Below are 21,908 nucleotides of genomic sequence, written 5' to 3'. Positions count from 1 at the left end.
ACTTATTACTGGAATACGATGAAAATAACTAGAGAAAGTATCTCATTCTCATGCCTCAACTGTTGTTTTGTTGTTGTTTTTCCCAATTTTGATTATTAAGACCTAGTTAGTAGGGCTGCCAATGTATAAGCCAGAGAACAGATCTTGGATACCAGACTCACAGGTCAACTCTGCCGAACAGTGGTTATTGAAAGAAGTGATACAACTAGAAATGGAAAAATATTGAGGGAAAAACAAACTGGTTGCTTTAGCAGAAAACACATACATTCCCAAAGGATAGTAGGGCAGCTGAGCATGTTCCTTCCACCAGCTACCCTTCAGGTGCAAAGCAGAATGACAAATCTGTCACTGAAAGATGATCTCAAGAACCTCAGACATGGAGCATAATGCTTTGTACAGGTTTTGAAGGAAATTCTACGTTCATCAAGGGAACCCAAGCTGACAACTGGGTTTTACATATGCCTGCAGTAAAGGACTTCCAGGATAGAACTGCAGTTAAGACTGCACTGAAACTACATCAACCTTAAAAGCATGCCTAAAGGGCTTTGATGAAGTCCTTAAATACTATTAACTTCAGGCTGGCATATCTAAATTTCTAGATGCATTTTGAAAGAAAAATAAATTGTGAGAAGTAGAAGAAGGTTAGGAGATATGCAATTGACTAAATCTCAAAAAAAACAGCATACTAAAAATGGAGAGGGGGTGAAAAGGGATAAGGATGGGGGGAAAGGAGAGAGAGAGAGAGAGAGAAAGATGTAGTCAAGAAGTTTTTATAAATAATGGAGATGAAGCATCTGCAATAAAACTGTTTTCTTTGGAAGAAAAATAGTTTGACCACTAATTAAGGGGAATGTCCAAGAAAGGCTGTTATACAACCTGAACAAGGAAATCCAAGAGTTTAAAGGATGGTAGAGTAATTAAATGTCAGCCTACATAGCTTAATGGGAAACAGATCTTGTAAAAAGACACAAGCTACGATTTCGTTAAAATACATATCGTTTAATAAATAAAGTTATAAAGATCCCTCACTGACTTCTGTAAGACCAACCATTTAGTATCACACCAGACTCAGACACCAGCATATGCAAAAACAGTGCAATACATTAGATCTGGCCTACAAATATGAAAAGACTGCTGAAAGAATCATGATTAGATAAGGTGAACTGGTATGTTTTTCTGAACAACTGCTAAGGGAAGTTTCAAATAAAAGAAAAATTCAATGGTGTGAGCCTATTGATGACAAAATCAGTTGATAACGATTAGCCATTAAGACAAATTAAATGACAAAATGAGTAAGTTTCAATTTATACTATGATACATATTCAGAACAGTATTACTACTTAGATTTCCTTCTTCTGTAATGCAGAAGTACAAGAGCTAACATGTATATGCCTAATGCCTTTATTTTTTATTATATGTTACAGTGAAGGATTCTTTTTTCTTTTTAAAAGCTGTCAGAAAGAGCAGGTTTTTGTTTTTTTTCTAAGCTGACCTGAATTAAACCAAAAGTCAGCAGTTAAGCAGGGCTGCAACCTCTACACCTGCAGCACAGAAATCCATTATGAAAAGGTGTAGGTAACATTGCAGCATTAGCTTCTCTAGCAGTTCACTACAAAAAGCAGTTTTGTACTGGTAGTCAGAGACTTACTGATGACAGACAGATCATGGACTCAACACCTGAACTGTGCAGAAAAATATTTTTCAGTAGCTATAACTGATTCTGCCTGCAATCTGAACTTTAATATATCAGTTTATTGGAGTCAGAGAGGAACTTAACTGTGACCCCCCCCAAGTTCTTCTGTTAATTCACACACATCTGAAGGCTGAAAGCTGCACAACTCATTCTAAAGCAGGTTGGATCTTCCCACATGCTCTCTGAACATCAGCAAGGATGACACTAACAACCTAATAAAAAGTTAGCTCTTACACAAGAGACCATTAGAAGTAAAAAATGTAGTAGCCTTTACTACACTCAGTGCACCAACCATTCTGCAGGAACAGCACTTTACAAGTGATGGCTGAATTTGTAAAGTAATGCCACCCCCCTAAAAACAGACTCTAAAAATTAGCTTTTCTATCATATAGCTAAGTCTGCACAGATTTTCACACAGGCAGAATATAGCATCTCTACCATTTCAGGAAGCTCCCCATCACATTTCTAGTTTCTGGGAAAAAAAAAGTGTTTCCTCAAAGAAAGATTAAAAAATGACAAAAAATACTTATTTCCTTGAACATAATTTTCTGGGGCAACCAAATTTTCTTTAAACACCTTTGCCAAAATTATTCAGCCCGAGACAGGCCATTGCCAACTGAAAGTTACAGAGTGGAAAGCTACAAGCAGCTGGAAAAACGTGTCTGTCTTGTGTAAAATGTTAGGCAACCTTAAGTACAGGTGGCACACTCTGTGCCAGCTGTAAGATAGAACAGCAAGTTACACAAAGTGATCCCATACTTATGAGACGGACTCCTCCACTCATGCATCACAATACAGCCAAATGCAAGGTCAGACATCTAGGAAAAGAGAATAGAGGGCACACTTACAGGATGGAGAACTGAGCCCTGGAAGTCAGTGACTCTGCAAAGAACAATGGATCACACTGGGTAATCAGCTTAACCTAAGCTCACAGCAAGCCTCTGTGGCAAAAGAGCCCTCAAAGACATCTTGGATATTTACGCAGGGAAGAATCAAGTTGAAGTTAATATTAGGTACCACCTCTGCAAACAGCATTGATGGAGCAACACTACTTGGAATAACTAGTGCTTGTTATTTCACCACCACAAAAAGATACTGAAACAAAGAAATGTTCAGAAAAGGATCATACACACGCAAAAAAAAAAATATCCTTAATAAGAATTCAGATTTTAATTTCATTTGCCCAAGAAAAGCTTAAACTATCATCTATTATAAGCTATAGGAAAGAAAACAGAGCTAACACCTGGACCCAAAGCTAGACAAATTTATAGAGATATATATGTAAAAGCTACAATTATGAATTGCTGAAAATCTGTTCTTCAATATGATTAATATTTCACCATCTTAAGTACTTAAAGCAAGATTAGATGTCTTTTAAAAATCCTACATAGTTCAAATACGAGTTATGGCCCTCAAGTGGAAACTACTTTGTCAAGTGTTTGGTCTGTGCTTTATGCTGACCCCTTTGGGCCTTAAAGGATATTAATCTAATTTGTAAGGAAGGCATTCAAGCTGAATTTATGGATAAAGATCACATCTATTCTTTCACGTCAGCCCGACTTCCACAGTAAAAACCATCAGCTTAGTAAACTACATTGCTTCACCACCTTTTTCTGACAACATCCAACAGACCTACAGCATGCTTAATTACACTTTTGACTCCTTTTCCTACATTTCATGAGAACCGATTCCCGTAATGTTTTATCTTCAGGAGTAATACACATATCTTTCCAACTCTGAAGTGATTTTTAAACAAGGTTTCTTGAATTCCTCAGTAAGCTGAAAAACACTAACTCAGTAGAGATCAAAATGCATTACTACATTGGCTGTAGTTAAACATATTTCCAGAAAAACAAAAAAGTAACACTTGCATCTTAAACTCAGGCTAGGTAGAAACGGACTCTTGTACAAAACTGCCAAACAATATACTTTCCTCTAAAGCAACAGGACTTTTATTAGTCTTGTACACCTCTTTGTTTTAAAAAAAAGAAAGAAGAAAAAAACAACACAATTCTTAATCTCTACCTGTTCCTGTACATCTTCAAACTCAGAACTAAGCAGCTCTATGAAGATGGGGACGGCTCCTGCTTGGATCACTATTCGAGTTTGAAGGGAATTTCCCGAGGCAATATTTGTCAACACCCATGCAGCTTCAAACTGGAAAACAAAGTACAGAGAAAGTTTACTGGGACCTTTCTGTGCCACACCAAAAAGTAACACTGTGTTGCTTTGTTTTTTGTGGTTTTGTTTTTTTTTTTTTAAAGTCCATTTTTTACTGGATAGTCCATTGTGCTACAGGCTTCTACTGTATTGTCAAAGACTCAAACAGTTTCATGTTCACTAGCATAGAAGAGTTTCCACATTCAATCCATCATACAAACAGCATGTGGGGAAAAATACTTAGGATACATGCTTTTACTTACTGTCTACATACTCCTCAGAAATAGCTAGCAGACCTTCAGAATTCTGCTGGTCTTAATTTGAAAAGTAATTTCTATAATTTATATATTTATTTTGTAAGAAACAAAAAAAAAGGAAAAGTCCTGTTTGCATATTTCCACATACCAAAATTTGGATATTGCATGGCATTAACAAAGTGTTGCCTTATGCCTTTTCAAAGAATATCGCATTAACCATGCCTTTTGAAAGAACACTGATTTAACTACATATTGTATTTAGCAGTTAACTATTAATGCTTTCTTTCATTAGAGGATCAATTTCCTCCCATTTTATACTAGTCCAGAAGAAACATTACTTACGAGAAAAAATGGAGAGCTGGAAAAAAGACAAAGTTCCAAGAACTACGTCCAAAACAAATTAACCACCATTGTAGCAGACACAATTTAGTTTTTCAAACCAAAGCAAGCAAGCTGCAGGGTTTCTATGTTTATATTTTAATTTTAACCTTTTTAGAATTTAATGAAAAATTTAAGTCATAATTCTGAAAATTAAAACAGTTTTCAGTTGGTACAAAAGGTTAACAATACAGTTTAGTTTAATAGCTTTTCCTTCTTTGAGGCCACATTTCAAACGATTTTTGTTACACAAGAAAGTCAGTGTAAACGCTCCATATTAGCCACCACACAACATAACTCAGACTTCTTTCTCCTGTCCCTATCAGAGGCCTAGAAATGGAATTTGTCTTGAAGAAACCCTCAATATAAAATAGCCGTGTTATCCTTGTGAAGAACAAGAGAAGTATAGCTCATTAAGCAAAGTACTGACATTTTCTACTTGATTTACATCACCAAATGTCTTCATAATACAGAAAGATAGATATATTCGTATACCTGTAATGTACAGTTTTCTTTCCGTTTGAGGAACTCCACAAACCTTGCCACCACTCCTGGTGTGCTTATGACTTCGTCTATTGGGGGATTTGGTTCTATTTAAAATAAAATGCAAAGTTAAATATATTAATTTCTTTGCCAGGGATTTCCCAAATTACTGCATCAAAATATCAAACGGCATGTTGACTGTTCTTTCCTGAATGTTAGTTTTCTGTAACACAGCTTTGCCTATATTAAAAGGCAATAGATTAATATCTATCACCTAAGGAAGTCTCCAGCTTGAATTCTGAAATAATAAGGTAACACAATTCAAAACAGTAATGCATTCAGTAATGTAGGCACACGAACTTGACAGCAGCAGATCTGCAATGTCACTTTGGCACACGCATGCAGAGCTCAACTTCTAGAAAGCAGCATATGCAAGCCATAGAGACGCTGTCCACAACACTTTAACTTACATTACAGATCAGAGATCACATCTGCATCACTTAATAGTTTTAAAGATTTCAAGAGCAAAAGCAACTATTAAATACATCTAGTTAGCATTTTGGAAAACAACACTGTTTGGATGAAATTCTTCATCCAGACATTACTGTATGAAACAATCTTAATTGCTATCAAAGTCAAAATATATGCCGTGGACTGTTTTACATTTTTCTGCAAGTAATTTCAGCCCTTACCTTTAGAAAGAAGTTTTCGGAATTTCTGAGTGGCTGAAAGCTGCTGTTCTGGACTATTGGAGAAAATCATTTCAATCATATCAGCCGTAATGACAGCACTCTACAATTCAGGTAGGGGAGAGAATGAAAGCAACAAAGAGAAAAAGAAAATTGGGGATTAGTGGAGGAAAGGTTAGAATATTTGCTAACATGGTAACAAGTTTCTCTCTTATTGAGCAAATACCTAGATAAGAACCAGTATGGACAATAAATGAGTCATCATACATGTGCAGCTACCATAACTAGAAACACTTCAGAGCAGTCTTTCTTCCTGGAAGCCCAGATTCAGATTTTACTCAATTATGCCACAAAAAATCTTCTTACAATCTCTCACAGGTATTCTCTCCCCTTTTCTCTTATCTCCCTTTCTCTAGAATAACTGTAAAATTGTCAGCTTGAACAAAAAGTAGTTTAAATTAGAATAGCAATTACTGTTACGCAAGAAGAACACTGATTATGCTATTGTTTGGGTATCTGCAACATGTACATCATGAGCCATTCTCTTACACCAAAATGTACAGGAACTGTCATTTTAGAAACATTGACAAAACCAATGCTTGTCATCATAATCAAATAGAGTATTAAGTTTTTCACATTACTGATGGTTTCCACTAATATGGCTAAACTAAATCAGTGACTTTTCTTATGCCAGTTAGAATCTGGTATCATTTCATTTGACCCATTCAAATCCGTGAAAAGGAAGTTGTTGGTTTTTTCTTCCTCTGATTCAAATCCTTCTATAGATCACATCCAAACCCCCTAACACATAGGAAGATAGATTACAGTAATGAAAACATTAGAGCTTTGTCTGTACTTTTACAACCCAGTAATAAAACAGAATAAATCTAGATTTTTATCACATGAAACAGTTTACAGAGAGTAGGGAAACAAAACATGCAGTACTTCTAAATCTTTCATTTTTCATCCCCAACTCTTTCGACCCTGAAATTATTTTATATTTAAAATGCTAATCTGTATAAGATTGGCTTTCCTTACTTTTTACTATCTATTTAGTTTGTGTTTTCATACAAATAATTAAATGGTATGTAGGACTCATCTTATGTATTAAGATTATCTTGAAGAATAAAACAATATATTCTATTAGTTATCTACCATATTATAGGCATTTCTCTCGAGTAATTTTCAAGACTGGTCTAACCACCAGCAGTAATCAAAAGCATCCTGATTTCCATCAAAGCATACTCTGAACACAAAAACAAATACGAAGATCAAAGATCAAACTTTACAGTCCACACTGAGTCCTATTTTTCTTTAACCTCCCTGTTACAGCCTGAATCCCTTACCATTTTCCTTCACAGGGAGAAGACTGCAGTAAAGAAATGAAAAAATCAGAAAAAAATAAATATCTGCTAAAACAATGCTTTCCTGCAGGATGAAATTCCAGCTTTGAAAGGAGTTCAAGGACACTTGCAGATAGCTAAACAGGTCTAGCTATGTTTCCAACATTCTGGTTTAAATTTCTGCCACTTGAATGTTTGCTGACAGAGATTTCCAGCCAGCCTCTTTTTACTTTCCAGATTGCAAGAACACATTGACACATTTGTATTTCCATGTTTCAAGCATTATGACTTTCATATTTAAAAAACACACAACTCTGGGCAGAAGTTGATAAAATTACCAATATCGGTCAACATCAAAACCAAGAAGTGATCAGCCTGATTGGAACAATGTTATTTCATTTTCTTGAAGGCATATCCCCTGAGCAACCACTCGCTCTACCCATAACATAATCTGTTTCAGGTCAGTTTACTGATACAGGTGTTTGCAAGTTGTCCATAAGCTCTTCAAGTTTTCCACAATTTTGTGCAATTCTGCTCCCCTCAAGTCACTGCATGACAGACCTGCTCAGTTTCAATGAACAATAATCCTGTCTCAACACTTACAGAAGTCATTTCCATGTTGTTCATTTGGGCCTCATGGAAGCCACCATCTGACATAACTTCCTCCTCCGCTTCCTCCTCAGCTGTTGCAACATTTCGCCGTTTGAACAACTAAAGAGAAAAAATATTTAATAAAAGCAGTGTTGAACTGAGGGCCAACATAAACATGACATGTCATATTATGCATAGTAAAAACTATATACAGTATCACCTGAAAAGAAGCCCACTCACTGCCCACTCTCCACGTTCCAGCTATCTCTAGCTTCCAGGCAATTGATTTCTTGCCCACCCCAAGGTTAGCAGGGGAGGCTCATATTAAAAAACCTGAAAAATTGTTGTGTATAACAAATACCTGCAGAACAGCTACTGAGACTGGGATAATTGAGTTACTGTGAAAAAGAGAAGACTCTGGGCGATAATCATTTGAGAGTAGTCTAAAGATATGATATTGGGATGAACAGAATTTGGTTGCTATCACATAAAGGAGGTAGACAGAGACGTCAGGAGAAAGAGAGGCTACGGCTTCTCAATTCAGCTGTCTCACTGGAAGAAACATTATGACAAATGACAAGATGGATTGAGGAGTGCTGCATGGCCTGTCAGGTTCCTCCTCTGCGTTCAGGAAACAAGACTCCAGCACTGAGCCACGTCAGATTTACACCACTAAAGAGGGAAGCCAAGACAGAGCCCTGACACCAACCTGCTGCTTATTTCTCTCAGTCTTCTCTGGAGAAAAAAAAAGTATGCAAAACTGGTACATTTACACCAGCCCCAGTTCAGTGATAGGCATCCTTGTGAAGTGCTGTTCCTTCCAGGCTAATGGACAATGTGCCCACCCAAAGCTTTTCAAACACTGCTCATATACAAACCTAAGCCAAATTTTACATGTTGGCAGTTTATGCAAAAATTCAGATGCTTGAGATTGTTTTTGTGGGATATAAAGCCAAGTAAAAAAAAGAGGACTTTGAACAAGCTTCAATAAAAGGTCAAAAGATTCTCCCCACAGAGGCTGAAAATGCAAAATCAATGCTAAGACAATAAAACAAAGAATATATTAAAAATATCAGAATACAAAACTGAGTACAAACGAAAACAAGCAAGTCAAAGAGTAAAGCAGGTTCCCTCACATAATTAAACCACAGCTCTAACTAGCAGGTGCAATGTTAGCTCTGTCATCCTCAATGCCAGTCATGCATCCCACTGACACTCCCATGTGCCAAATACATAAAAATAGAAGTACCTGCACATTAGGTTTGAAACTGTTGCAGTGGTAAAGGAACATAACAAAAGACTGCTTGCAGCTCCACTTCCACTGCACTGTCTGTCCAGATAGGACCTACAATTTTCTTTAAGAGAATAAAAGTACTACTACGCTTTATTTAGGCAACCTGTGGTAATCAGGTAAAAGAGAGGTCAGAGGCACAGATAAGAGATTCCTAAAATGACTTCCTCATTTTCCTAATTTAGTATCAGCTTTACAGATAAGACCAAGTACATTCTGTACTACCAGTGGTCTGGAAATACTGCCTGCTGTTCCCAGTTAAAACCTCCAACAAGAAATCTTGCAATTCCCTCTCAGAATTCTTCCCTAACTAGAGACTTTCCTTTAAAGTGCCTGGTATTGACACTATGAAAAGGATATTGAATGGAACAGATTACAGAGCTGACCTACCATTCCAAACCTAAGCATGTCACTATCTTTGTTTTAACTCAACATGGATAAAAATTTTTTCTTTTCATTTCGCCTTACCACTGTTTAAATGAAGATTAGAGCCACCGCAACTCAGCTAGCAGAAAATAAAAGTGAAAAAAAAAAAAAAAAAAAAAAGGATTCCTCAACTACCTCCAGCGCAAGGTCAGACAGCTTTCCAGAAATCACCATTATTTCCAAGCTGCTCTGGTCAATCTTACACTTGAGTGGATGATGAGCACCCTCACATTTTGTACTTCCTGAAGAAGAGGCAGTACAGTCTGCAAGTGACCGATTTCAGACTGACCACATATGAACTTGACAGGGCAAGAACAATCAAGCAAAGCAGCTTTGAGAGAAGCAAAAAAAGTAGACAGTGCAAGACACAAATGTTTAACAACTGGTTATGGTTGTCACAACTGTAGTACAGTACCTGCTCCTCTCTTTTTTGCTTCCGTAGCTGAAGACCCTCTTCCTCCCGCCTGCGGCGCATCTCATCAGGATTCAAAGATTTGTTCTTGTAGCTCTTCAGTCGGAAATTCTCTTTTCCTGAGGTCGTCATGATTCCTTTAAATTGCAATTAAAAACAGAATCAGTCAGAGAATGATTACTCTTCAACAACACATTCGTTTATGGTCTGTTTCTGTAGAACCTCTCCATGCACTTCCAGCTGCTGCCTCCCTATAACCTGCCACCTAACTTCTAATAACTTTGAAGGTGTAAAATGACTTTACAGAATTTACACTTCAGTGTGCCAGTTTTTCCACATCAGACCACCAATCTTTTATTTTACACTTTGAGATTGCAAGACATAAGTGAACTGTTTTATTAAGAAGGAACTGAGATTCTTCTGAGATTCACTCAGAAGTGAAGTAATCTTAGCTCCTTCTTAGCTTAATTCACTTTGGAAGTCAGTAGAGGCTTCCCGCACTTCAAATACACATTTTCAATTAATTCAACACAATCTCATGTTCCTTCAATCCAGACAAGACCTACAAGAAAAATTAAATGGAGACAGACACATCTCAGGCAAGGATAGTTTACCCACTGAAAAGACTTGCTTCTGCAAAAAGAAGTGCCATTCTTACCCCTCTTCCTCACCCCCAGACTGCAATCCTGTTACTGTTTATACAGAAGAGCCTTTCTTGAGTCTATTATTTCCAATTGCCAGTTTTCCTATGTAACTCAGTAGATCAAAATTAATATCACCTCCTGACAATTTTCACATGTACAACGATGCACTTTGGAGTTACTTAGCATAAATCAATAGCTATAAAACTGAGTTGAAAGACTACCCTTAAACCAAATGGGCTGTGGATCAGGTCTCTACCCTCCATGCTCCACTCTGCTACTACTTCTGGGGCTGTTCAGCCTAAAGAAGAGAAGACTCTGGGGTGATCTTATTACAGTTTTTCAGGACTTAAAGGGGACTTACAAAAGAGACAAAGAGTGACTCCGCTCCATCAGATAATGGCAGGACAAAGAGGAATGGTTTTAAACTAAAAGAGGAGAGATTTAGACTAGAGTTTAGGAGGAAATTCTTCACTCAGAGGGTGGTGAGACATTGGAACAGGTTACCCAGAGGGGTTGTGGATGCCCTATCCTTGGAGGTGTTCAAGGCCAGGTTGGATGATGCCCTGAGCAACCTGATCTAGTGGATGGGGTCCCTGCCTACGGCAGGGGGGTTGGAACTAGATGATTTTTATGGTCCCTTCTAGCCTGAGCCATTCTGTGATTCTCTTCCATCCCCCATTTAAATCCAAACAACGTTAGGAATAGAATTCTAAAATCTCTCCGTATTCCCATGAATCTTCCTGCGGGTACAGAATGTGCAGTATGTTGTAAATCTTTGAAGCTCTGTAATATGCAATTTAGGAAACTATACTACATATAAAGTGGCTCTTCAGGACTTTTAAAGGTCTCTTTCAAATGTCCTAGCATATTGTATTAGATACTCTACCCACTTCAAATTCCATAAGCACAGAATCACCAGGTGACAAACGATCTGTTGTGCACATTATTTTAAAATGGAGCAACACAGGTGTACAAAAATTCTCAATAGCGTTGGTTACCTTTTTAAAAATATATCAGATGTATACCAGAGTCTACTCTAACCTCCTTTCTGTTAGCACAAAGAGTTTTTAGAGATTAAAAACAGAGGATAGCCAAATGCGTTTCTTATTAGAGCCTCTTTTTAAAGTCACTGATATCTGACAATCACGTATAAAAATCCTGATATTCAGAAGACATTTCAGGTATCCCTTCAAGCTGTGTTCCACTAGGCAACATTTGAACACTGCTAATAAACACAACACTACTGCATTCAAGACCAGCCAGTCACAGGTAGCACTGAATGAAACATGAAAGCCCGATCACATAGGCAATTCAGCAACCTAATTCTGCTGTAAGGACTCTTCCTAAAATAGCTTCTTTTTAACTGAAAATCCTACAAAATCACAATCTCAGAACTCCAGAAGTTCCCTACATCATTCGTAACAGCTGCATTCTTCCTAAGAGACTATATTCTTCATGTGTTTAGGTGTCTAAGCTTAAAGTTTTCACATTTCTTTCAATATGCTTGGCAATAACATTATGTGTTTCCTGGTTTTAGGTTTTTCAAATGCCTACTACCTGCTCAGTAAACAGAAAAACTATTTGTGGGAGCCCTGAGCTCTACTGTTTTAACTGTTAATATACAGGCCAATATTTTATATATTTTAGAGTCGAGAAAATTAACTAAATTACCAGTTGGAAAACACAAGCTAAAAGGACACATATAACAGGGAAAAAAAAAAAAAAAAAAGGCTTTGTAGCCACCCTAGTCAATCTGCCCTTGAACATGAACACAGGCACACACAATAGCCCAGATAAAATCTCCAGCCTCCTGGGACATTACTAATCATTCTGTGCTTTTATCTGAAACATCTTAAACTCACAAGATCAGATTTGCCTTCGCTGGGGATTTCAGGACTTCGATAGTCCTGTGATCACTCCACATTTTCACTTTCAGTCCATAAAAGCTCACAGTTTATAGAAATCCTTGACATTTATCATCTTCATTTCTTATTACTAATTTCACCTCATTACTGTTATGCAGTCCTTCCATATGATGTTCCGATATTTCTAAATACCAGTGACGTAATCCAGCTTCATCATCAACAAGTTTCCTTATCATACTCTTCTTCCTCATATATGTTTTTTTACCTCGTTTATGTCTATCTCACACCTTAATATATCAGTTCCTTTCAAATTTGTTTCTGGCTTTGAGGAAATAACTTCCATTTAGCTCTGTCAGCCTTGTCCTGTTGCGTTATTTATCATCTTTATTGAAAATACAGGCACGGCTTTTATTAGTTTATTATATGAATTCTGACTTTACCTCAACTGCTCTACCTAAAGGCTTCACATTTTCCCGTTCTCTTTTATGTTTAGAACTTCAGAAACGACATCCTCTACAAGCTTTAGCTGTAAATTTTGGCTAAGCTTATTTCTTACTCCCAAGACAAAGCAAGCCTTTGCTGACTAACCCCCTCTATTTTCTGAGCAATCGGTACACTTAAAATCCTTTCACAAGCATATTGCGTATTACATCGGAGTAAAATCTTCCTACACATTCCCACCAAATAACTAGGAAGACAGTTTTTTTCCAATTAAAGGCAGAGAAATTAAGCTTCCTTCAGCATTTGGAAGTTCTCAAATTCAAGTAGTAATGAATTCAGTAATTATTTCACAGTAGTCCCTAACCGGCAGCATATCAACAAAGTCCCAACGCGTGGCCATACAACCATTTTATATCTCTAATTGGTACAGTTATTCAATCCAAAGTTATTTCCTAAAGGGCTCTATAATACCCTCAATAGCTCCTAAACCTCAGTCTAAAGTAACACAGTTCTTCTGTTGGTTCCCACATCTACTGCCAGCATCTTTAGACCTATTCCATGTGAGCACGCTTTTTTTTCTTTAGGAGTGAAAATAAAACAATCTTACATGTATGTTGGTCATTACAGTCACCCAAGAATTACTTTCTGTAAAGATCCTTTTCCATTTTTCAGGATGTAGTCTTTCCCTCACACTAAACCAGAGAGGGGAATACTTCTCACTCGTCTCCAGCAGCTTTGTTGCAGCTTAACTGAAAATCTTCCAATGGTCACTTTAAATTCGCCCATGGCGAGTTCTTCATAGTAAATCCTGGATCTTCTCTGAACTATCAAAATTAATGCTCCCTCTGGTGAAAGTCTGTGGTGGTTGTCATGGAAATGTTCTACGAATCTCTTCTTTCCTAAAGATAGCATAGTATTTTCCACATTTCTGGATACTCCTGTCTATAGATAAAAATCTTTGGTGACCCAGGGAGTTTTCATGATGTACTCTTTGACTTTTTGTGCAGCACCAGCCCAACCCCATATGACCCCCTCCTCAATTTAGCTACCATGAAAAAAGTATTTTTTAATAAATGAAAAAACACCATCTATTCCTTAGTGTCTGCATTCACTAAGGAAACGATGTTCCCTGTTTCTTTTGCTTATCGAGACAAAGGCCATACCAAAAGCGGAGGTGATCAGAGCACAAATTTCTAGGGAAAGGAAAAGTATTGCATTTCTCCTCGCTAGTCAAGTCAAAGAACTTCGGTTTGCACTGTGAAATGTCACACGTTGCAATGACCTGCCTTGTCCCAAGCAATCACCTATACAGGGACAAAAAGGAACTCCCTGCCTTCTTAAATCAAGTATCAATCATCTAAAAGAGGGACAAAAATGAACTTGTCTTGTTAAACTAGATATCACTGTCACTAGAATTGCAGGTACCACTAGAAAGAACACCACATGACTAACACCCTTGGCTATTCCCACCAGCAGAGATTTTTTGGTTACTCTTAATGAGAGACTGGGAACATATCAATCTTTTTTTTTTTTTTAAAAAAATTTTCTTTTTTTTTTTTAATCTTTTTTTTTTTTTAATTTCTTATTTTTTCTTTTTTTTAAAAAAAAAAGAAAAAAAATATTTTTTTTTTTTTTTTTAAAAAAAAAAAGCAACCACCCTGAATGCAGCACCTGGTTATTCGTTACTCTCATCAGCCAACAAATCCAACATTTTGACCACAGGTGTATTTTTTTACCCGCAAAGTGTTTATTTTAGAAAGCCTTGCTATTTTGCTTTTTGCCAATTTGAAGGCAACAGGTTCAGGATACTCAGAGAATTATTTAAATATTTAGGAAATAAGCTGTCAGCTTTCTTGCAAGTGACAGAAAACTTCCTAGTATATAGACATATAAAGACAGGCACAGTCTTCATAGTAAAACCATGAATAATATATGGTGTATAATGATACAAATACTACCTAGAGATTAATGCTATTTCCCTGGAAAAACTTTTATGCAGCATCCTACATTTGACATCATGCTAGAGAGATGCAACAACATCCACCAAGTCTCTGCACTGCTGACAGTGTTATCTGAGGAAAAAAAAGAACATACAGAATATCAGTAGGCTGACATCTCTCTCCTGTTGCTTGAAAAACTGACATTGTGGTGAGGCTGTATCTGCTTCTTTTGTTAAATCTTTGGAGTCTATGGAATGCCCATCAGTAGAAACTGAAGGGACAAGGCATTGATTTCTAATTTCCAAAGGCCTCAGACTGCTGTAAGCTCGGGACAACTAGAGGAAAGTATATTTAACTAAGCTCCAAGAAGCTATTCTTCAAGCACAACACAGCCCATTTCTAAAACCTTAGCTTAACTTTCTCCAGCTATAAAGCGAAATTGCAAAATATGTCTCACAAGGACTATAAAAGAACAAGTAGAGTATTTGTAAAGACCTGCAAAGCAACTTTTGATGACGATAGTTCAAACACTAGCACTAACTAGGAAACAAAATGATCGCGTGAGATGAATGTTCTGAATGTTCTGTGGCTTGAGAAAGCTGCAGCAGCAGACAAGCCCTACTCACTAGAAGGAAGGACAGACCTCAGTGTATGTAGCACGGCAGGGACACGCACTCCAACAGCAGACCTCACAGAGGAACAAGCAGGAGCCACCTTCTGACAGCCAAGAGGTCAAAAATTACAGGAGTTTCAAATGCAACGTAACATTCATGGTTGAATTTGGATAGAACCTAAAGCCTTGAACCAGGGTTCAGAGTCTTAGGAAGCTGTTGTCAAAACATGGAAGTAGTGAGGGGATTTCAGCATGGAATTCCCGCCCGTCTCCATTTCTTTCAAATCTGCTTTATTATGCACCGATTAATTTGCTTCCATAGAAGCAGAGAATCATTTAGATTGGAAATGACCTTTAAGATCATCCATCACCAGTTAATTCACAATCGCTTCTGTCTTAGCAGCTTTATAAATCTGTACGATAGTAAACCAGGTATTGATCCACTTCATCTACAATAAACACAGCATGTTCTCGCTGCTCTTTGGCCACTTAGCAAGTTTGGCTGCTACTTGCCCAAAATAAGGTCAACCTTAAGTCAATTATAACAAAGCCTGAGAAGAGGGACAATTTCGCACAATGTGAAACATCAAATTACAGACTAATTAAAAAGCTCAATATTGACTGTTACACTAATATAACAGACATGCTGAAAAGCAAACAGAGATAGAAAATAGGCTACACTGTAAGAACGATATGGAGAAGACCTGATGTCAAGTTTGTAGGGATGACACATTTCAAGGATTTCTCATCTTCCACGAGAAGGAAAAAAAAAAAGGCAGAAACAAAATGAAAATGTAATGCAATAAAAACAAAAATACAAAGGTGTTTTTGTGAAACAACTAAACCTGAAGGGTCAATTTAGCATGTTCCCAGGTAGCCTTCAGAAAGATCTTCTGCACTCACAAAAGCATAGATGGGGTTTGCAGATTTATTTATTTTTTTAGATGTCCCCAAAGGTAGGCAAACATCAGCTTGCCAACCCCTAATCTTCCTTTATCACACTGAAAAACACACAGAAAGAAACAAAAAAAAAATCAAGGAAGCATACTCACGGTTGCAGCAAAAGAACTAACAGAGTTACTTGGCACTTGGTGTTGTCTCGGAAGAGATCTGGCACACCAGCCTGGACTACTTTTTAAGTGCAGACACACCCACAGGACTGGTCACTTCAGCCAATCTTAAGAAGTTTAATGATTACATTTTTGTGGTGGCTTTTTTGTTATGTGGTTTTGCTTTTTAAGTAAGCAACACTGGAGAGATTAAGTAGTAAGGCACTTCAGAGGTTTATTAGAAAACAGTTTTACTGAAGAAGAAAAAACAATAAAAGATAGATGGACGCAGTATACCTAGTACTCCATTGCAGATTCACTATCACCAAGTTATTTCTGATGTGGTTTTAGTCCCATTTTTTAAAGGTCCGTTTTGACTTAATGAGACAACAGATACAGCTTCCAAAGTTTTGGAAACCTTTTAATTTGAACAAGAGGGCCAAAAAACACTCACTCTTAAAGTCAGGGGAACTTAAAAGGAAAACACCTAGGAATTTATTAAAAGGGCCTGTCTGATTTGAATAACAAACACAGGTTTTTTCTGCTGCATTCAAAGCCATTGCAGTGCACACAAATCTGTTTAAATGAATGCTGATTTCTATAAACCCAGAGCGAACAATCAACCAAAAAGTTCCCACAAGCCATAAAACAAAGCAGCTAGTGATGGGGAATTAAACTTTTCAACCACATAGGATTATGTTAACATTAAAAAAATAACTTTATGCTAACGTGACCACGTACATGAAACAACAAAAGTGATTACTCCTATTAATAAATTAAAGTGCAATGCTTTTCTTTTAAAGCATAGATTCATTTTTATTTTCATTAAGATTACAGCACCTCCTCCCCACACTTTACAGAACGAGCTGACCCACAATATATTTTCTGTATTTTCTCTAAAAACTAGGCCATTTGAAAAATAATAGTCCAATAGGTATCTATGTAATTTGACAGTTGTTGTCTGCTGGAAAAAAGTCATCATAAAATTTTTAACGTGTCCTAAACATTCTTTGCAAGAGAACAAGCATGAACCTTTCAGCACTCCGTATCATGAAAATAAGAAATCCCATACAATCTTAAACAAATTAGGTTAAAAAATAAACTAAGTTCGATTTGTAGTTTCAAGTAACTTTTATTTGGGGTTGTGAATGACCGCAGGCACTGAAACAAAACCTCTCTCTTGTATCCCCTGATGACAAATTTGCCTCCGACAAATTTATTGGTTGCTGTGACTCAGCATTATGAAAGGTATGAAATGTGCCCAAAGCTCTTCCGGGTAATTGGACACCAATGGCAATTGTAACTGCACAAAATAACAGTAAGCCAAAATTCTGCAGAATGCGTACGAGCTCTGGACATCAGCAACTGAAAGAGTTTCATAATACAGATGGATCGGCCACACCAAGCCAAAACGCCCAAGAAGTTTAAAGCTTGAGGATGCTGGCTCTGCCTCCCGGCGTTGGCGCCTAGCATCCCTCCTACCACCTGCTCCTAAACCCAATGAACGCAAATCTCCTTTCCAATCATTTAATACAAAAGTAATAATAAATTGAGAACATACAGACAGTTAAACAGGCTACCATGTATGCGTTAGCTACAAAGGAGTCCTACATCTTTTAAGAGGCAACTTCATCCTGCTTCATATTACTTTAAAAAAATAATAATTAACAGTTTAATGATAATGACAAAATTATTATCTGGTATTTCTTAAAGGTACTTTGTGGTTTTTTTTGCAACCAAAAAGTGGTTTGTTCACCAAAGTGACATCTTCATACACCAACAGGTGCACTTTGTGTCAGGTGTAACCTCAGCACTGGATTTAGTAGGCTTACAGTGCCTTCTTTGGAGATAAATACATTCAGGATGTTTAGCCACAGGATATTTAATTCCAAAGCCAGCAACTCTTATCATCTCAACATCAAACCCAGATTGTAAAATAAAATAAATCCTCGCTTGTCAAACTGGTTCAATTCTCACAGAACATATGAATTCTCCTGCTGAGCCTGGCGAGCCACCCAAACTACCAAATAAAAGCAGGAAAAGAAAGAATAACTATTCTAGACCATAAAGATAGTTTCAGCAGTTGGTGACTAGCTAACTAAAATCTTACGAGATACGCTTACAACTCAGTGTGTAACTCTGGGTACACACCCAGGAACACGGTCCTGTTTCTTTCAGTTCTAATGCTTTTAGATTCTGTCTCCTCGTGACACTGAGCATTAATAATGTTTCAAGAAAATATTAACTTCATCCCAATACAAGATTTATTCTGGTTCCAAACTCCATTTACCCCTTTACAGCATGAATGGATAAATAGAAAAGTTACGTCTGATTCACCACTACTTCCTACCACTTCTTCCTACACCTACTACTAACATAATTTTTAAACCCAAAATTTATGGTGAAAGGAAATTCACTGTCCATCACCTGCCTAGACGACCCCTACTTTTTCTTTCTTCATAATAAATTACTGAATTCACACATTTAGTACAGTTTGAGACATTCATGAGTTGGCATAATATGATTTCCAGTCCTATTGCTCTGCAGCTTTTCTACGTACTGGAGGATTTCACCAAGTACTTTACACTCCTTTTTGCTGTTTTTACAGAGTTCCCCTACCATCTTCAAAACAATTCAAAAGCACCGATATTTCTGTGAGACTTCTATCTTGCTGTTGCATTTTGTATCATGAAAATCCCACACTCATGCCTGGATATAAAACAGACCAATTTAATCCATTACTCATTTGACTTCAAAAGTTGTAACAGACTATGGACACATTTTTTATTTTTTTTGAGAGCAGAAAAAAAGATGACTTGCTATCAGATCATTGCCACTTATCTCTGAAGTTTATACGGGGATTTTTTTCTCTATTATTATTGTATTATTTAAACAAGGAGTTATGTTTAGTGTCTTCTCATGAAGCTGAATAATTTTCCTATCAGTTCATCTTTAGTTCTTGTTCTCTCAAAGAAGAGGTGGCCTGGTCTTTCTAACTTGTTGTTTGTCTATGACATCATTCCAGAACCTCTTGTTCAAATATTTTAACCTCTCATAATGTTTTCTCAAATGAGTAATTCCCTTATTGTCTTTTATTTTTCTTGACTCGCTCCTAGCCTATTAGACTCCTGTGCACACTTACTCTCTTTGCCCTTCTGAAGTATTTAAACAAATCGACTAAATTTAGCTACTTACTGCTGCTGTTTCATTTCCGCTCCTGTTTCTAATTTAAATTAGAACCAATCAAATACAAAATAGGTGATGCGAATCATGGTTAACTGTTACATGTTATGCTTTTTCACATAAATTTGATTTTCATTTTTCTGGAGGGCACTGTTTTGGCTCCATTAATCTCACACTTCTTTCCACAGTTTTTTCAACCTTTACAGTTGCCTTTAAAGACGGTTTCCTTTTGTGTTCTTAAGGACATGAGTTAGGCCCATTTGCCCCTCCAAGACATGAAAAACATCTGAGAAAAATCCACAATCTCAAGAAGAAAGAAACAAAGACATCAAAGCAAGCCTGCTATATACAAACAGGCTAAAATAAAACATACCATTCTGTTCACTTCAACTTATTCAACAGAAGAAAAAAGAAAAAAAAGGAAAAGAAAGAAGCGCTGTAGCACTGTACGGAAACACCGAAGTTGTAATAAAGCTGTCAAACAATCCAGTTAAATAAACATTTACACTTTAGTGTCTATAAAGAGCATTTCAGGAACTTGTACAATATCTGAAAAGTTTAACGCTTTTTGTTGTAATAGCATCTTTTCTCAGTGCTGTTGAAATGAGCTATTGCTGCCTTTCCCTTTCTAAACTGGAAGGCCCGTGACTTGCACAGTGAGCAGCACTGAGCTCAGTGCGCAGACAGGACCACCAAGGCAAGCCAGGTCTGAACACTTTAACACTGGGAACGCATCAGGAAAAAACAATGGGTGGCACACTGATAGCAAAGGGAAACGTCCTGGTACAGAGCTGGAGTTAGAGATGGGATGTGACAAAGGCACTGTTTAGAAACCTCAGGGGGAAGTTACAGTCTCAGTAACAGTGATAGTCTCTTGGAGCTGAAGCATTACTACAACTATTTGAAAAATTCTGGCAGGGGACCCCACTGCGAGAACCTCTACCTCCCACATCATCTTACATTACCATGCCTCAAGCTACTGCTCATCTTCCCTGTGCCTTTGGGCACATCTCAAACACAATTAAAGGTGCAACTGTAGTTCCAGTAGAAACAAAGTTGCTTTGAACTAGCTCCTTCATATGTCAGCACAATGCGTTAACGCGCCAGAGAGTGCAACATAATAAAAACAAGGACGGACATACCAAAGCCCCGTCTGATTCGAACTATTAATTGCCATACCGTTCCAGTTTATACAAAAGGGATTTCAAACAGCTAGCTGCTGGGTGTAAAGTCGCAATCCATCTCTGGATAGCCCACAGACGCATCTCAACTTGTTACGTCTGTCATTAACGTTAAGGAGTTAGAGCAGAATATACGTCAGGGAATAAAAAAAAATATGTATCTAGAGAAATAGAAAGTTGGATAAAAAAAGATGAGGAAAGTACTAAATGCAGAATTCCATTTGGGAATTTTGCAAAGCGGCAGCCCGGTGTTGTCACAGCTCACGCCGCGCACTTCCAGCCTGGAGTTTCAGCTTTCACTAAACGCCCTCAAGAGGCAAAGCACAAAACCACCACCCCAAGCATCCCGCTACGAGGGAGCCGCGCTCCACGAGTATGAATGGGGGCGAGCCCCCGCCGAGCACGAAGGGCAGATAAATAACAAATAAACACACGAGGCTGAGGAGACGCGCGGCAGCCCCTGCCCCACGCGGCCGGCCGCGGCCCCCTCCCAGCGCCGTGCCCCTGACGGACATGGGGGTGCCGGGGCTGCCGGGCCAGGCACGATCGCAGCCGGGAGCCGGGGGCGGGGCGGGGCCGGGCCCGGTGGCTGCGGCCGTGCTCCAGGCGCGGGCCTCCCGCCGGGCCCGCCCCGCCCCGCCCCGCCCGCCCGCTGCACGCGCGCACGCCGGGGGCTCCCTCAGCACCGGGCCGGGCCCGCTCGGCTCCCGGCTCCGCTCCGGCGGCCCCGTCCCGTCCCTTCCCGTCCTTTCCCTTCCCTTCCCGTCCCCTCCGCTCCCACCTGCGGCCGGCCCGGCCCGGCGCTGGCTGCTGAGGGGCCCGAGGCGCGCGGAGCGCCGCTCCCTCCCTGCCTGCCCGGCGCTGGCTGCGGGCGGCAGTGCGCGTGCGCACGGCGAGCCGCGCAGCTTCCGGCCCCAGCGCGGGGTGCTCTGGGAGGGGGAGGCGTTCCGGCGGGGTAGGAGCTGGTAGGCTGCGGGAAGACTACAAGTCCCGGCATGCAGCGCGGCGTTGTGCACAATGCGGCGCAGCCGTAGGAAGGCGCGCAGAGTGTGCTGGGGGTTGTAGTCTGGAGAGTGGTGGATAGGCCATGTCGCGACTGGTGGGTGTGTTGGGATAGGCGCGGGTGCGATACGGGATGTGTGTATCCCAAGCAGCAGGGGGAGTCCTGCCCCGTCTCTGCCCTGCCCCGTCTCTGCCCTGCCCCGTCACAGCCCAACAAAGGCCATATTCCATATGCATGGCAGCTGGTATACAGCTGTACCTCTGTGT

The 21,908-nt window shown here is 38.9% G+C and overlaps 1 protein-coding gene across 2 annotated transcripts in view; it reads right to left on the bottom strand.

Annotated features, from left to right (window-relative positions):
- Window positions 1–21,553, bottom strand: part of KPNA1 (karyopherin subunit alpha 1) — a 54,811-nt gene extending 33,258 nt beyond the window's left edge. Inside the window, exons 1-6 of one of the 2 annotated variants that reach the window (XM_027449713.3) lie at window positions 21,421–21,553; window positions 9,727–9,860; window positions 7,607–7,714; window positions 5,664–5,763; window positions 4,984–5,078; window positions 3,719–3,850 (exon numbers count right to left, since the gene is read on the bottom strand). In XM_027449713.3, coding sequence (XP_027305514.2) covers window positions 3,719–3,850; window positions 4,984–5,078; window positions 5,664–5,763; window positions 7,607–7,714; window positions 9,727–9,855 — 564 coding nt within the window. In that variant the 5' untranslated portion in view covers window positions 9,856–9,860; window positions 21,421–21,553. Of the gene's footprint in view, window positions 1–3,718; window positions 3,851–4,983; window positions 5,079–5,663; window positions 5,764–7,606; window positions 7,715–9,726; window positions 9,861–16,278; window positions 16,299–21,420 lie in introns of those variants that run through there. The other variant, XM_072043586.1, reaches the window with a different exon arrangement.
- Window positions 21,554–21,908: the final 355 nt, after the last annotated feature.

Source organism: Anas platyrhynchos, chromosome 1 (genome assembly GCF_047663525.1).
Source record: "Anas platyrhynchos isolate ZD024472 breed Pekin duck chromosome 1, IASCAAS_PekinDuck_T2T, whole genome shotgun sequence".
Classification (NCBI taxonomy): domain Eukaryota; kingdom Metazoa; phylum Chordata; class Aves; order Anseriformes; family Anatidae; genus Anas; species Anas platyrhynchos.
Note: the sequence above shows the minus strand (reverse complement) of the source record. Positions and strands in the feature narration are given on the sequence as shown.